The following is a 14,589-nucleotide window of genomic DNA, read 5'->3' as shown; positions in this document are numbered from 1 at the left end:
AGTTACCCCATTAGGAGGTTCCTATATCCAATTCTGGTTTGGTGGTGACTCAAAATTCTGTTTTGTCCCTCACTTTAATTCCTGTGATGATGGCCACAGACAGAGAATGAATCTCCCTAATGGGATGCAGACAGCAATAAAAACCTGTTTTTGGCTTTAAATACACTTTAATTGTGGTCTGATTCACTCATCCTTGCTAAGTTATTCACACAGAAATGTTTAAAATTTTCTGTCCAGTTTCAAGTGGGGGTGGGGGGGAATCACATGGAATTGAACTATCTACGGTAATCTGTCAATTTCTATAGTTTCCTTATTTCAAGTGAGTTTGTGGTCGAAATTGCCAAAAATATCACAAACTGATTTTTTTATTTAATGGTTATTTGGTTACATCAAAGCAATAAAATATGACAAGTGTGCCTGGAAGATCAACAGTTCTTGTGCTGCTTTTAGTTACATTTCTTGCTGTCTGAAAAGGAGAGCTCCATTGTAATCCATCATCTAATTAAACTTCCTCCTTGTCAGTGCTATACAGATGAGTAATTCATCATCTAATTAAACTTCCTAATTTCAACAGGTGTCTTCAGCCTTGTCAGTGCTATACAGATGAGTTACTGTATTTATTAGTCCCATTGATCCCTACAAAAAGATCATATAACCTACATACATTACAATTGCTGCTAATCTGCTGGTTAAAGCCCAAGCTAAAGTCCCATACACACTATCAGATTTTCTGCTGATTTTCGTCTTCAGATTTACCAAAACCATGTAGTACAAGGGCCTGCCTGATTGCATACAAATTGAAACTCCTAAGGTTTGACCTCATATTATATGGTTTTGGTAAATCTGAAGGAAACAAATCAGCAGAAAATCTGATAGTGTGTTTGGGGCTTTTTTTTTTTTTTTTTTTTTTTTGTTCTGTCCTCATTTAGGAGATTTCTCCTCATTCAGATGGAACAGGAAGTCAGGGAACATTTCTTTTTTTCCACTTCCTGTCTCATAGCACAGAGAACAAGAAGTCAGCACAGTAGTTTAGTGGTGAGCACTTCTGCCTTACAACACTGGGGTCCTCAGTTTGAATCCCTGCCAGGGGACTGACTGCATGGAGTTTGCATGTTCTCCTGTATTTGCGTGGGTTTCCTCCAGATACTCTGGTTTCCTCCCACACTCTTAATCATGCTGGTAGGTCATTGGCTCCTGTCTAATTTAGCCCTAGTATGCGTGAGCATAGGATATAGTGATTATAAGCACCATAGGGGCAGGGACTAATGTCACTGAATTAGTATGTAAAGCACTGCATACGTTGCCAGTGCTATATAATTGCCTGTAATACTAATGTTCCCGAATAGGGAGACAGAAAAAAAAAAAAAAAAAAAACACTATTGCAGCAGGGGAGGAAAGGTTTATAACTTCTGTGAGGATTTTGCTGCTTTCATTTACCGATTTAGCAGATTTTACAGATTTACCCTTTCTTCCTATTTAAGTAATGTGTGTCAGGCTGGACAGGAAGTGAGGGAAATAATGTTTATTGGGACACAGACAAATGTTTTCTCAAACCAACAAGTGTGGGATAGATATGTATCATGTTTTTAGCAGCAGAGGAAATGTGAGGGGTTGCGAATCAAAGAGATAAGAAGAAACATTTGTAGATGTTAAAATAGTTGGGGGACAAAAGGGAGTTAAAAGAACGAAAAAGAGAGGAGTGGGGTAGGTGAAAGGTCATGGTGTTCGGAAGTGTTCAAGTAATATATTATTGAATTTTTTGTTTTAAAATAACAAACATGTTATACTTACCTGTTGTGTGCAGTGGTTTTGCATAGAGCAGGCCCAATTTCTCTTTTTCTGGGGTCCCCCCCCCACTGAGTGCCCCCATAGCAAGCTGTCATCCAACAGTCTCCTAGCAACCAGTGACGCTGACAGTGGTTGGACTCTGATTTGGAAGCTGAGACACTAGTTTCCATCAGGTCTTCTCTCTTAGTGATTGACAACAGACAGTGTTCAGATTTTATAGCGAGTGTCTATTTGCTATGGATCTGCCTGCTGTCAATCACAAGGTGAGCAGACCTAATGAGGAACTAGTGTCTCGGCTTCCCCAACGGTCTCCACCCACCCAACTACAAAACTCTTCAGCCGCTGTGCTTTCTGTGTGACAGCTGCGGTGGCGGGAGGGGGTTTAGCTGCACTGAAAACAGAGTATCCGTATTGATATTCTGGTCTTTGTGCGATTCCACACATAAGTTTGTGTGCATATTAATATACCTGTTTGCAACAGGTCCGTGAATCTGATGCCCACGCCCACATGTGCAGGAGCATGATAGAATTCTAAGGAATAGACACTCTTTATGAGTTCCCTTGATAGTGTTCTAATGAGGAAAGCTGCAGTGTCTACATCTCTTTAGAAGTAGTAAAAGTAATTAATTTGTAAAGGTTCATTTAAAAAAAAAAATGTTAAACTTACCTGCTCTGTGCAAGGGTTTTGCACAGAGCATCCCTGATCCTCTTCTTCTGGGGTGCCCCGGCGGCACTCCTGGCTCCTCTTCTTCATCAGGTTCCCCCACAGAGAGCCACTTTGCCTGGGGGCACCCACGCGGGCTCACTCACGAGTCCCGCTGCTGCGTCCATTGACACAGACAGCAGGACTCTGCCCCGCCCCCCGCTCTCCTGTCACTGGATTTGATCAATAGCAGTGGGAGCCAATGGCTCCTGCTGCTATCAGTCTATCCAACCAGAACGGAAATGGCGGCTGGAGCTGCTGTGCTTGTTGTTCGAAATGAAGGGTTCAGGTAAGAAAAAGAGGGGGGGGGGGCGCTATCCAACGAGGATGGAAACGGCGGCTGGAGCTGCTCTGCTCGTCATTTCAGATGGGTTTGGGTGGACTCTGGGGGCAGCTGAAGCACAGAAGGTTTTTCACCTTAATGCATAGAATGCATTAAGGTGAAAAAAACCTTGAGGGTTTACAACCCCTTAACCTTTAGGGAGTATCTTACTAAAAATGAAATTCCTGTTGCAGAGGATGCCTAAAATGTTACTTGTGTCTTAGTGCAGACTTCTGAAAAAAATCAGTGAATCAAGACAGAAGCAGGAAATTATGTTTCTGGGGCTGTTCTGTACACCGAGTTTGTACAAAAAACCTCCAGGTTGCCATATTGCTTTGCATTTTCTCGAAATGACAGTGGCTTCCGATTCAAATGGTAAGGTAATTTTTAATAACTTTAAATTACAAAATGGCTTGTGCAGCAGTTGTATATGTTATATTATTTTAATAATCTTTTTGTTTGTTTTTCTTTTAAGAAAGTGGAGCTCTCCTTTAAAATCCTTGCAATGCACTGATCTCTCAGAGGGGATTGTTTCTCTTTCTCAGCAAAAGTGGAATTATACTTTAAATGCAGATTATTTATAAAGCTGTCAACTTTTCTGTTTCCTTGTAATTCTGCAGGACCCAAAGAGAGTGCTGTCCAGGAACTTTATAACATATACCTCGCCACCTGACGCCTGTGGCCCAGCTCTTCTGGAGGAGTTTTTGGAAAGGGCAGATTTTATCACAAAGGATTTGCAATGGTTATTATCACTGCCACATGATCGTTTCTGGTGCCAGGTAAGGAGATGCCAGCCAAATTTCCTGAATATGATCTATTTTGTGTGCTTTTATTGTCTTCGCTATCTTGACTGTTGGCTGTACTCAATATTTAGCCCAGGGTTTAACGACTGTTCCCATCGTTAAAGTGGTTATAAAGCCTGAACATTTTTTACCCTAATACATTCCTTGCATTACGGTAAACGATGTTTAGGCATTAGTATCTCCCCTCACCCCCTTTTTTACTTACCTGAACCGTCATTTGATCCAGCTCTGTGCACCTCTGCAGCTCTTCTCTCCCCTCACTTCTGGGTCTCGCAGGCTTTGCTGAGGCATGAGAGTCATTGGCTCCCAGTGCTGTCAATCAAAGCTGTCTGTGTTTATAGATAGACAGTGAGGCTCGGGAGCGAGCCCACACAAAAAAGTGCCCTTATAGAAAGCAGCTTTCCATGGAGGTACCTGCCAGAGAGAGAGCCAGTGGGGGACCTGAATAGAGGAGGTTCTGAGCCACTCTGCGCAATTCCATTGCACAGAGCAGGTAGGTACAAGCCTGTTTGTTACTAAAAAAAGAGAAAAAGGGGGAAAAACAGTATTTACAATCACTTTAACCTTTCTGAAGTATGTGCTTTAGCTCCTCTTCTTCCTTTTTTTTTTTTTTTTTTTTTTTTTTTTTTTTGACATATTTTAAACAATGATCAATTTTGCCTCTTTTTGTTGATGTGGCTTTTCTTCCTGTCTTGTCTGCCACAGGTGATATTTGATGAATCTTTGCAGAAATGCCTGGACTCCTATTTGAGCAATGCTCCACGGAAATATGATAGATGTACACCTTTCCCACCTGCTGTGCAGCAGGTGCAGGACAAACTTCATCACTTTTTTTTCCTAACCTTCCTGCGAATGTCAACACACAAAGAATCAAAGGTACAACTCTGTCACCTTTTAAAGGAAATCTATACTTATAGAAATATAGAAACTACCACTGATGATTTCCTTCCTCAAATGCTAATTTCCTAGTCCTCATTTTAAACCAATAGCTGGAACAAGAATGCAGCTAGTCAGAGAAAAGTCAGAACTTGCTGTTGTGCTTCACAGCCGTCATTGTGTGCACAAGCTGCACAAGGGCTATTTCTTAATTGCCGTTTATAAAAGCATTTTTACAATATGGCAACAGGGAGGTGGCTATATTAGTATCCCGCTATTTATTAAAGATACACTTCCATCATGACCCCTCTGTGATGGAGGTCACTGATTAGATTGTATAACCTTCATTTGCTTAATGATGTACTTCTATGAGTTCTACTGTAAAGGTGTCACCACAAAAAGTAAATTAAATTTTGCCTCTGCCAGATGCTTGTTAGGAGGCTTTGCAGAGGCGGAACTTCGAGACGCACAAAAACGATTGCTCAGGTCCCTCCTCCTCCTTCTTCTTTTTTTTAGAAGCTATTGCTTTTCAATGGAAGGCGCCAGCTCCCCCCCCCCCCCCCACCATTGTGGATAGATCTAGTTAATAAGGCCTTGGATATGTAAAATGATACGTACTGCCCTAAAAAAAATTTGATAAACTTTGGTTGAGCTGGACATTTGCAGTGTTAGGAGATTTAGAGGTTTGATTTCTTATGCCCTGTACACACGGATTTTCTGATGGAAAAAGTGCGATCGGATTGTGTTGTCGGAAATTCCGATCGTGTGTGGGCTCCATCAGACTTTTTCCGTCGGAATTTCCGACACACAAAGTTTGAGAGCAGGCTATAAAATTTTCCGACAACAAAATACGATCGGTTAAATTCCGATCGCGTGTACACAAATCTGACGCACAAAGTGTCACACATGCTCAGAATAAATTAAGAGACGAAAGCTATTGGCTACTGCCCCGTTTATAGTCCCGACGTACGTGTTTTATGTCACCGCGCTCCGAATGGATTTTCCGACAACTTTGTGTGACCGTGTGTATGCAAGACAAGTTTGAGCCAACATCCATGGATTTGGTTGTCGGAATGTCCGATCGTGTGTACAGGGCATTGCAGTCTTTTTTTGAGTTTTCGATTGGACTGTATAATGATGTCTTTGTGGTCCTGAAAGGAATTATTCCATATTTGAATGTACTTCCTGAGATCTCTTACCTGTACCTGTTTGTTTCCCTGTTGTACCTTTTTATGGTGCAATCTTACCAGCTGATGTTTTGGGTACGTTTTTTTAATAGGCTTCTATGCATAACTTTCTGTACTGCTGGCCTGTCATTATGTGCCCTGTTCTGTTTTCTCTTCCCTGTTCTGTATTTGAAAATTCATAAAATCACCTTTTTAAAAAAACAAAATTAAATTTGATGTTGTTTCAAAGGGGAAGGGAGGGCATATATTGAGGAAGAGTGGAAATAACCTGAAAGATTTTTGCCACATGTCTAAGCTGGATAATTTTTACGAACCATGTAAAAAAAGTACCTAAAACTTCAGCAGGTGCCCAGCTTTTTATGGTCCTTTGTTTTTGGATTGTATTGAATCACTTTTAGGATTGTAGATCACTGTGAATGTGCTGTTATGTATTTGGAATGGTTTGTTCTGTTATTCAAAAAGTTTTTGCAACCTATTTATAATATAAAAATAGCTACCTGCAGGATTATTATTTTTTGTGCAGATGACTGTTTCGAAATTTTAAGAGTTGTTGGATGGGCTTGCGCATAATTTATGGAACTTTGGGAAGACACAATCGAACAATATGCTTTTTATTAAATACTTAGTTGATCCCTGAAACCATTCAAAACAGAATATGCATTTTCTGAATTGAAATGGCATTGTGGCATTGTGCCCAGGTGTGGTAAGAGTCCAGCGATTTGTATAGCCCAATGGTTTGTTTGAACCATTTTATAAAGGAATCTTTTCAGTCTTTTTAAGAAAGGACGAGGCGCCCCTGGAAGTACCTGTAAATATGCTTAATTTTAAGAGGCTCAGGCCTGTCACCATCTTTTCTTTAGGAACTGTTAACACTGCTTGCTATTTAATGCAAAAAAAAGCCGGCTTGCTGCATCTTTGATGCACCTTCATCAAAGCCCAGATTACATAGATTGGTTACGCATGTAAAACACACCGCACCTAAACTGCATTTACATTCTGTTGCATGCAAATCACCTACTCGGAGTTGATTTTTAAGGTTCATGGCCCTCGGAGAACAAAAAATTGCACCAAATGTAATGGTTTGTCATTAGAAGGTGATATTTATCCTGACCGGGTCTTTGCTTTGTATCTCCTGCAGGATCATCATATTACTCCCTCTGTGTTCGGTGAGATTATTTACAACAACTATCTTTTCGACATTCCAAAACTTTTGGATATATGCATCCTGTTTGGTAAAGGAAATTCTTCTCTTCTACAGAAGATGATTAGTAAGTAAGCTTAATGAGAACACAGTGAAAAGTCACTCATCAAATCCACGCTAAGTCAGTCCATCTTTGTCAACAGGTTTTATCAAAGCAGTGATGTCCTCAACAACCAGAACGTCTTGCAGTAAAACCTTAAAAGATAGATAAGAAAAAACGCACAGATCTGGCTCAGCAAAAAACACTTTATGCTGCATTCACACCTCCAGCGTTTTTTAGCTCGAAGACGATCAGCAAGCAAAATCCCGTTTCATTTTAATGGCCCCTATTCTCATCTAAGCATGAATGGGGCCCATGAAATCAATGAGATTTTGCCTGTTGAGCATCTTTGAGCTTCAAGCTACAAAGTGCTGAGGTGTGAATTGCAGCCTTATACTTGATAAAATTCAACAATGCACTTACATTTTCTATGCAGTAAGAACATTTTGTACACAGTGTGGGTGAGAAAGGAAAGATGAAATCACCAGGCCAACAGTTGTACTCAGATTGTCCAGTTTTCAGACTCCTGTCAGCAGAGTGGATTGAAACACTCCCATGCTTTGTCTGCACACCTTGCGGATATTCCACTGCAGCAACACTTATATAAAGCATAAGTAAACAGACAGTGTCTGTTTTATGTTTCAAAAGGTTTTTATGCTTTTCTATGTTTTATTCATATTGTTTTTTATGTTGGGATAGCTTCAGGGATCCCAAATCAATGGCGCTAAGTGACTAAGTCTGACACCCCACTCAGCGCTTCTAAAGCCTTGGTGTTTTTACCGTAATGCATTCCCTGCATTAAAGTGGTTGAACAGGCAGAAGGTTTTTTTTTTTTTATCTTAATGCAAGCTGCAGGAGGGGGAGGGACCAGGAGCGCCAGCGAGGGACACCAGAAGGAGGATTGGGGCTGCTCTGTGCAAAACCACTGTACAGAGCGGATAAGTACACGTTATTTTGAAAGAAAAAGAAAAACAAGACTTTAGTATCACTTTAAGGTAAAAAATAAAACAAAACAAAAAAAAAAAACCCTTTTAGCCATTTCCATCCCCCCCCCCCCCCCTTCTCTAAGTACTTACCTGAGCTTGTCAGCGATCCAGGGATGTGCCCGGCTGCAGTCTTCTCTCCCCTCTCTCCCTCTTTTCACAGGGACTTGGGCAGCAGTGGGAGCCATTTCTTTCAGTCAAATTCTGTGAGCAGAGAGTGGGAGGCAGGGCAGGTCTGAGCTGCGCTGTCTGTATCAGTGGATACGGACAGCGTGGCTCAAGATCGAGCTCACAAGTGTGCCACCATAGGAAGCGACTTCCTATGGTGGCACACTAAGAAGAGGAGAGGCCAGGAGCGCCAGCGGGGGACATTGGGGCTTCTCTGTTAAAAACTATTGCACAGAGCAGGTAAGTATAACATATTTGTTATTTTTTAAGAGAAAAAAGATTGAGCATTTACAATCACATTAAGAGGTTAAAATAGAGCTTGACACCAAAAAGAAAAGTTTGCAAACGGGCAGAACTTTTATTGCAGAAGAACCACATTATGTTGGGGCATGGCCAATCAAGATGGCTGAAGATCCCGTGCCCAGAAGAAGATCACGGCAAGATGTTGGCAGGCAACACGGAGCTGGAGAGGAGGTGAATGTAGTTCCACTTTGTTACAGTGGTCCCCACTCTCCCCTTTATAATTTACAGTGTCCTGTATGCTGGTAGGCTTGGGGAAGGGAGACCTACCCATGAAATGCATAGCAATATCAACCACTAATTTAAGAAGTAGGAGGAGACCTAAAGCAGGGCTCCAGCTGCTGCAACAGTCTGTCTGCTGACAGGAGGCTAGAAACTGGACATTCTTGGTACAAAACCACTGGTCCTGGTGGCTGCATCTTCCCCCTTCTCTCCCAGATTGTGTGGAAAGAATTTCTTCTAGCATACAAAATGTAAGTACATTATGTTTGATTCTATTACTAACAAAGTTTTATATGCTGTGCCAGATCTGTGCACTTTTCTATATTTCCTGTTTTTAAGATTTTGTTAGTAAGACAGTGGTGTTCCTTCCTGCAAGGACCTGAACAATATGAAGCTGTTGGCATAACCGACTACCAGGGTTACTGTGGGAAATTGCAGCATTTTACATCAGTTTTCTTGTGTATTTACAGGTAACATCTTCCAGCAGCAACCAAGCTATTACCAGGATCTTGATGACAGCATACCTACATTACTACAGGTAGGTTAAGTCTTTGTGAATCATTTGCTAGAAAAATTTGGTCAGTTAATTTACACTTCAGCTTTGGATACAGTGGGGAATGGTTAAAAAAGCTGTCAGTTGTGCTGGGGTGATTTCCCACTACTTCCTGTCCCGAAGACAGAGCAGGAAATAAGAGGAAATCACTCTTAAGTATCTTCGACGTGTTACCAGAGCAGTTGTCCTTTCCAGGAAATATTTCCACTCCCCTCATTTTCCGATGAATACTGTAAATTTGTGCATTTGCCATAATAGGGTGAATCAACTCAGTTGTAACACGAACATCAGTTTAAATCTGGCAGCAGTTCTAACTCTTCCACACTATACAAAACTAAAACAAAACAATGAAAATTGTTTGACCGTGACCCCTGCCAATATGGCTCCCTTTGGATTGACTTCTTGTATTCTTGTTTTTGTGTACCTTTATAATAAATGTATAGTGTATTTTATAAAGGCTGATAAATATTAAAGAAACCAATCGGCTTACAGGTGTGTGGGTGTTTTTTTTATTTATTTATTTATTATTATTTTTTTTTGTGAAAGCTTAATTGAACAAGCTTAAGTTAGAAGCTGTTTGAGAACCATGCACGGCTGCACCAGATTTTGCACTCTCCAATAAATCAACCCCATTGTGTTCACCGACCTCAACAGGTCAAACAAAAATGTACATATAGAAGAAAATTAGTAAAAGCAGTTAGGCTGGGTTCACATACACTATATTGTCAAAAGTATTGGGACGCCTGTTAACTTGTCAAAAGAAGTTTATTGAGTATACAATATTATAAAGATACATAAAGTAAGTTTACAAGGATCTATAAAGTAAGCTCATTGTTTTACAGTAGGGATTATATAGGTAAATATCATGAAATTTCAAATATTAAACATTGGGTTCACGTAAACTTAAATTAAAGATATATATCATTTCCTTAGTTACTTTTGTAGGTATTTAAATGATTTATACCTACGACGCCTGTTAACTTTAATGACATCACAGTCTTAGTCAGTAGGTTTTAATATTGAGTTGGCCCACCCTTTGCAGCTATAACAGCTTCAACTCTTCTAGGAAGGCTGTCCACAAGGTTTAGGAGTGTGCCTATGGGAATGTTTGACCATTCTTCCAGAAGTGCATTTGTGAGGTCAGGCGCTGATGTTGGATAAGAAGACCTCACAGTCTCCTCTCTAATTCATCCCAAAGGTGTTCTATCGGGGTCAGGAGTCTGCAGGCCAGTCAAGTTCCTCCACCCGCTCATCCAAGTCTTTTTGAACCTTGCTTTGTGCACTGGTGTGCAGTCATATTGGAACAGGAAGGGGCAATCCCCAAACTGTTCCCACAAAGTTGGTAGCATGAAATTGTCCAAAATGTCTTGGTTTGCTGATGCCTCAAGAGTTCCCTTTACTGAAACTAAGGGGCCAAGCCCAACTCCTGAAAAACAACCCCACACCATAATCCCCCCCCCCACCAAATGGTTTGGACCAGTGAAAAAAAGCAAGGTCTTCTGGAAGAATGGTCAAATATTCCCATAGACACACTCCTAAACTTTGCGGACAGCCTTCCCAGAAGAGTTGAAGCTGTTATAACTGCAATGGTTGGGCCAACTCATTAGTGAACCCTATGGACTAAGACGCTATTAAAGTTCTTGTAAAGGCAGGCGTCCCAATCCTTTTGACAATATAGTGTTCTGAATTTTTGCCTGAATTTGCCCCTGAACCAGACCCAAACACGCACAGGAGCCCCTTTGCAATCCGCTCCATGGCCATCCCGGAACTTTGTGAACCAGCTTCATTGAGATCCGGTCACACTCGCCTGTCATGCGAATTGGATGCAGAGAAATCCACATCCAATTTGCATATATGTGAACCCAGCCTTACTCCTCATTAGACAGCTCCATTCAAGGTTTAAGACCGAGAGCTACTAAGGGGGGGGGGGGGGGTGTCTATTTAGCTAGCCCACAGTGGTCTGGAAATTCTTTGCCATGTTTATTTGTAAAACCGAGATTTGTAGCCCTAAAGTGAATGAATATAAAGTACACCTGTTTAAAAATCTAAAAAAATAAAATTGACCCAAAAGCATTCTAGTTTTTCTTTAACCATTTAATACCGGGCACTTTCACCCCCATCCTGCCCAGACCAATTTTCAGCTTTCAACGCTGTCGCATTTGAATGACAGTTGCGTGGTCATGCAACCCTGTACCCATATGAAATTTTTATCATGAATTTTTTTTTTTTTGAGACAAAGCTTTCGTTTGGTGGTATTTAATCACCACTGGGTTTTTAATATTGTTTGCTAAACAAAGGAAAAGAGACTGAACATTTTGGAAAAAAAAAAAGGTTTTTCTTAGTTTCTGTTTTGCAATTAAGTTATTTTCTTCTTCACTGATGTGCACTCCTTTCCTCACGCAGACACAGTTCGTGAGGAAAGGACTGCCGATAACCGGCAAGTCTGTGTACATATGATCAGCTGTGACCAATCACAACTGATTACATGGTAAAGGGGCACTGTGATTGTGATCCGAAGGTCACATTGGTCACAGAGGGTGCCTGATGAGTGCCGCGGTTCTGGGAGAACGTCTATGGACGCCCTCCCAAAACTCCCTCCCCCCCCCCCCCCCCCCCCGTCTATCCATATCTACCCTGTCCTTACCATAGAACCTGGGGGGACTGGCACTACCGGATTTTCGAGTATATTTTTGGGCGGCGGTTTTGGTCTCTGCATTCTGGTGGTTCCAAAGCTCCAGATCCAACATGGCCAATTGCTTGGAGGTGGCGTATTTTGGATCCTTAATGGATCTTCGTAACCTGATCTATAGGGGACCGTGAGCTTACCCTTCTATGCCGGTGCCGTTGTACACCACCTGGACAGTGTGGAAGACTGCAACGCCACACTTTATTCAACCAGGTCAGCTGTCACCTGCTCAGCCTCTGTGGGGTAACCTCTATCTTTCCCATTTTTCAAAATGTCCCTGACCCTCGGCTATGGGGTAAAAACCTTGGTGGATATTATGCCGGTTGGTGTCTTTTTGAACTTTTCCAAGAGATTCGGCCTGCCAGGCTGGATGTTGTTTCGGTATTAACTGCGTCATGCAGCTAGGGTTCAGTTCCCTCAGTCTCCTAACCTCAAAATGGACCCTATTGAAGGCCTACTGAACCCAGGTGAGCTGGATAAGCCCTTATCTACCCTCTATGGTGCTCTCCTTTCTACTGACTCAGCCAAAATGGGAAAAATGATGGGAGTACTGGCAGGGGGACATTCCCTCCCTGGATAGGGAGGCATGGGAGGATTGCTTGGAGCAGGGCCCTAGACAAGTAATTTCATCTAAGGACTTTTTTTTTCCCCAAAAGTTCGACGGACCTAGAAATAAAACCTGTTTCAAATCAGTCCGCTCGTCTGTATGCTAGTCTGAGGGACAAAAACTGACGCTAGGGCAGCTATTGGCTACTGGCTACGAACTTCCTTGTTCACATACAAATCCGTTGGACTTTGGTTGATCGTGTGTTGGCAAGTCTGTTCATTCGTAAAGTCAGTCGTAAAGTCCGCCGGACAAAGTATGCCGTAAAGTCCGGTCTTGTGTACGCGGCATAACACCCACCCCTTCACTAGCCTTATTGGGAGTTCCAGATGATGAACAATGCTCTCACCACTCCAAGCTCCTTATAGCATGGCTCCTGTATTATGCAAAAAAGAAAATTCTATTGAAGTGGGCTTCTTCGACTCCACCTAATGTTTCCACTTGGGAGAGGCTGGTGGATGAGGCGCTTCTCTTATATAAAATTACATACTCAAACAGGGAATGCTCTTGGAAGTTTGAAAAAGTATGGTCCCCCTGGACCCTGACCTGATGTTCCTTGATAAGTGCTCATGGGTTGTTTGGGTCGTGGTATTAGTCGAGGGGTCTGTCTCCATCACTTATTTATTTATTTATTTATTTTTTCCCCACATATGGTTGCAGTGTCCATTGGCATTTGTAAACCTCCCTAAGGGAGACTGTGGTTCCTTACTGGTACTGTGTTCTGTAGGTTACTGTTTATTACCACTATATCACTGTCGCAATGTCATGAAAATGTCACAATCATTTTCTGTATTTACACTACATTGTGTTGGCACACTTTTTTGATCTTCAGTCATATTGTGTTGTACTTTTTTTTTTTTTTTTTTTTTTTTTTTTTTTTTTTTTTCAAATAAAGCACCTTTATTGTAAAAAAAAAAAAATAATATATATACATGGTCAGAAGAAGCTAATACCAACCAGTAACCAAACACAATCTCAATCTATTCAGTCTATATGCGTTTAAAGGTTGGTAAGGAATCCCTCCATTCGTACAATATCACCACACCAATTATACACATAGCCTAGTATCAAAACAAGTACAATCTACAATCTCTGGATAGAGATGGGGCTCAGGTAAGTATTAGGGGGTGCTGCACACAGAATGCTTCTTATCTTAATGCATAGAATGCATTAAAATAAAAAAACTTTCTGCCTTTTTACAGTCACTTCAATGGAGGTTGTCTAAAGTGTTATGCTTCTACTGACAGGAAGACCTGTAGAAATCCATCTTCTCATCATATCTCTTCTGTCCTAAGGTTCTAAAACGTATATCTAATATTAGAGGTTGACCGATATGGGTTTTTCGATGCCGATATTTAGAAATCGCGGCGGCCGATATGATGACGATTTTTTTTTTTTTTTCCCTTCATCTCATAAAATCTAACAGTTAGACCCCTTTCACAACTGGGCGTTTTTCAGGTGCTTTTGGGCTAAAAATAGTGCCTGTAAAGTGCCTGCAAAACGGCTCCCCTGCAGTTCAGTGTGAAAGCCTGAGTGCTTTCACACTGAGGCAGGATGTTAAAGTCCTGCAAGCAGCATCTTTGGAGCGGTGTATATCGCTCCGCCACCGTTCCTGCCCATTGAAATGAAAATGAATGCGCATCTCTGCCGAAGCGCCTGCAAAGCGATTCGGAAGCGGCGCTTCACGGGCGCATTCAACCCCTTCCTCGGGCGCTAGCTGGGTTATAAGCACCCCGCTAGCAGCCGAATAGCACCGCTAAAATGACGGTAAAGCGCAGCTAAAACTAGCAGCGTTTTACTGTCAATGCCCACCTGCTCCAGTGTGAAAACAGCCTTAAGTAATAAGTGATACAGAAAATTTCTTACATTTTAAACAGGTAATCAAAACTTTTGGACGAAAAAAAAATGGGCTAAATTTACTGCCTATTATTATTATTATTATTATTTTTTTTTTATTCATTAGTGTATTTTTTCAAAAAAAAATTGCGTTTGAAAGACCGCTGCGCAAATACCATGTGACATAAAATATTGCAGCAACCGCTATTTTATTCTCTAGGGTCTCTGCTAAAAAATATATATATAATTTTTGGGGGTTCTAAGTGATTTTCTAGCAGAAAATACAGGATTTTTACTTGTAAGCAACAAATGTCAGA

At 41.3% G+C, this 14,589-nt stretch overlaps 1 protein-coding gene across 1 annotated transcript in view; it reads left to right on the top strand.

Moving 5' to 3' along the window:
• Positions 1-14,589, top strand: part of ASCC2 (activating signal cointegrator 1 complex subunit 2) — a 65,366-nt gene that overhangs the window by 6,437 nt on the left and 44,340 nt on the right. Inside the window, exons 2-5 of the mRNA XM_073630728.1 lie at positions 3,434-3,592; positions 4,322-4,492; positions 6,818-6,947; positions 9,064-9,131. Of these exons, the coding sequence (XP_073486829.1) occupies positions 3,434-3,592; positions 4,322-4,492; positions 6,818-6,947; positions 9,064-9,131 (528 nt within the window). The remainder of the gene's footprint in view (positions 1-3,433; positions 3,593-4,321; positions 4,493-6,817; positions 6,948-9,063; positions 9,132-14,589) is intronic.

The sequence above is a fragment of the Aquarana catesbeiana genome, linkage group LG01 (assembly GCF_042186555.1).
Source record: "Aquarana catesbeiana isolate 2022-GZ linkage group LG01, ASM4218655v1, whole genome shotgun sequence".
NCBI classification, from domain to species: domain Eukaryota; kingdom Metazoa; phylum Chordata; class Amphibia; order Anura; family Ranidae; genus Aquarana; species Aquarana catesbeiana.
This window is presented reverse-complemented; position numbering and strand designations above follow the sequence as displayed.